The sequence below is a fragment of the Buceros rhinoceros genome, unplaced genomic scaffold (assembly GCF_000710305.1).
Source record: "Buceros rhinoceros silvestris isolate BGI_N320 unplaced genomic scaffold, ASM71030v1 scaffold19436, whole genome shotgun sequence".
In the NCBI taxonomy this organism is placed as follows: Eukaryota; Metazoa; Chordata; class Aves; order Bucerotiformes; family Bucerotidae; genus Buceros; species Buceros rhinoceros.
In genome coordinates, this window is record NW_010416002.1 from 408 (window position 1) to 1,566 (window position 1,159).

Sequence of the window (1,159 nt, forward strand, 5' to 3'; positions counted from 1 at the left end):
TGGGATACTGGCCCCGGGCACCAGTGGTTGTGGAGGGCGGGGGGCTGCGGCAGAGCCAGGCGAGGGGCACTGGTCCCCCCTGGCACCACTGCTGAGGGTGGGAGGGGAGCAGAGCTCGGCCAGGCTGTGGGCTGGGGAGGGGGCTTAGGATCCTGGTTGGGTGTTCCCCGTGCTGCGTGCGGGAGTCAGAGCTTCCCGCAGAGCATCCCTCCCCAGACCACCCTTGGCCATGCCCTGCTCTCCTCTCCTGCGTGCTGGGACAGAGTTCCCCCCCGAGAGAGTGACACCGGGGCAAACACTGAGGACATTTATTAGCTGGTTACTCAGGGAAACCCTCAGCCACTGTCCTGGGGGCAGTTGAGTCGAAAGTTGGAGATGCTTTGGCTGGTGGGTCCAGCATGTCCATGGGGATTTGGTTGCCGTTTGTGGAGTTGTCTTCTGGTTCCTCAAAGAACCTCTGGAAGGCGACCTGGAGGGACACAAAGGAGCAGGGTCTTTGGCAGCTCCCCACCAAGAAGAGGTAGGGCCAGTAGGTGTTGGTTATGGAGAGGAACAGGAAAGCAACCTTGAAGGTCAGGAGTAAGTCGATAAAATCCTGCAGGAAAATAAAGATTCTGAAGGGAATAATAAAGATGAGGAAGAAGGGGTCAGTGAAGAAGAGAGTGATGTAGAGCATCCTGGGTTGACGTTGCTGGGAATCACGCAGAACCTTAATGCACTGGATGACACTGGAAATGAGCATGGGTGGGGCAAAGATGAGGAAGCTGAGGACGAACGTGGTGATGAAAGCTGCATCGCATTGCTCGTGGTGGTGCAACATGCACAGAGAAGTCACCAGAGCCGTGACAGTGATGGAGACAACCCAGGACAGGACACACACCACAGCTGTCAACCACTGGGGGCGGCGTCTGCTGGAGGATGGACGGAGGATGGACACACACCTCTCAGTGCGGATGGCTGTCAGGAGGTACAAGTCAACGTAGTAGGAGAACATCGAGAGCAGGAAAAGCAACCTCACGTGCTCCAGATACAAAATAGGGATGCAGAAGATGTCCTCGATCATGTAGAGAAAGGACGAAGTGACCGGGAAGAGGAGGAGGACGAAGTCAGATATGGCCAGGTTCAGATTGTAGATGGTGATGGGGTTCCTGCGGATGCG

At 56.4% G+C, this 1,159-nt stretch overlaps 1 protein-coding gene across 1 annotated transcript; it reads right to left on the bottom strand.

Moving 5' to 3' along the window:
• Positions 1-319: 319 nt before the first annotated feature.
• LOC104494766 (mas-related G-protein coupled receptor member H-like) lies at positions 320-1,156 on the bottom strand (the record flags this gene model as incomplete). Its single annotated transcript, XM_010137646.1, has 1 exon — positions 320-1,156. A coding segment is annotated over one exon (837 nt), but the record flags the coding sequence as incomplete, so codon positions are not given.
• Between the last annotated feature and the right edge of the window lie 3 nt (positions 1,157-1,159).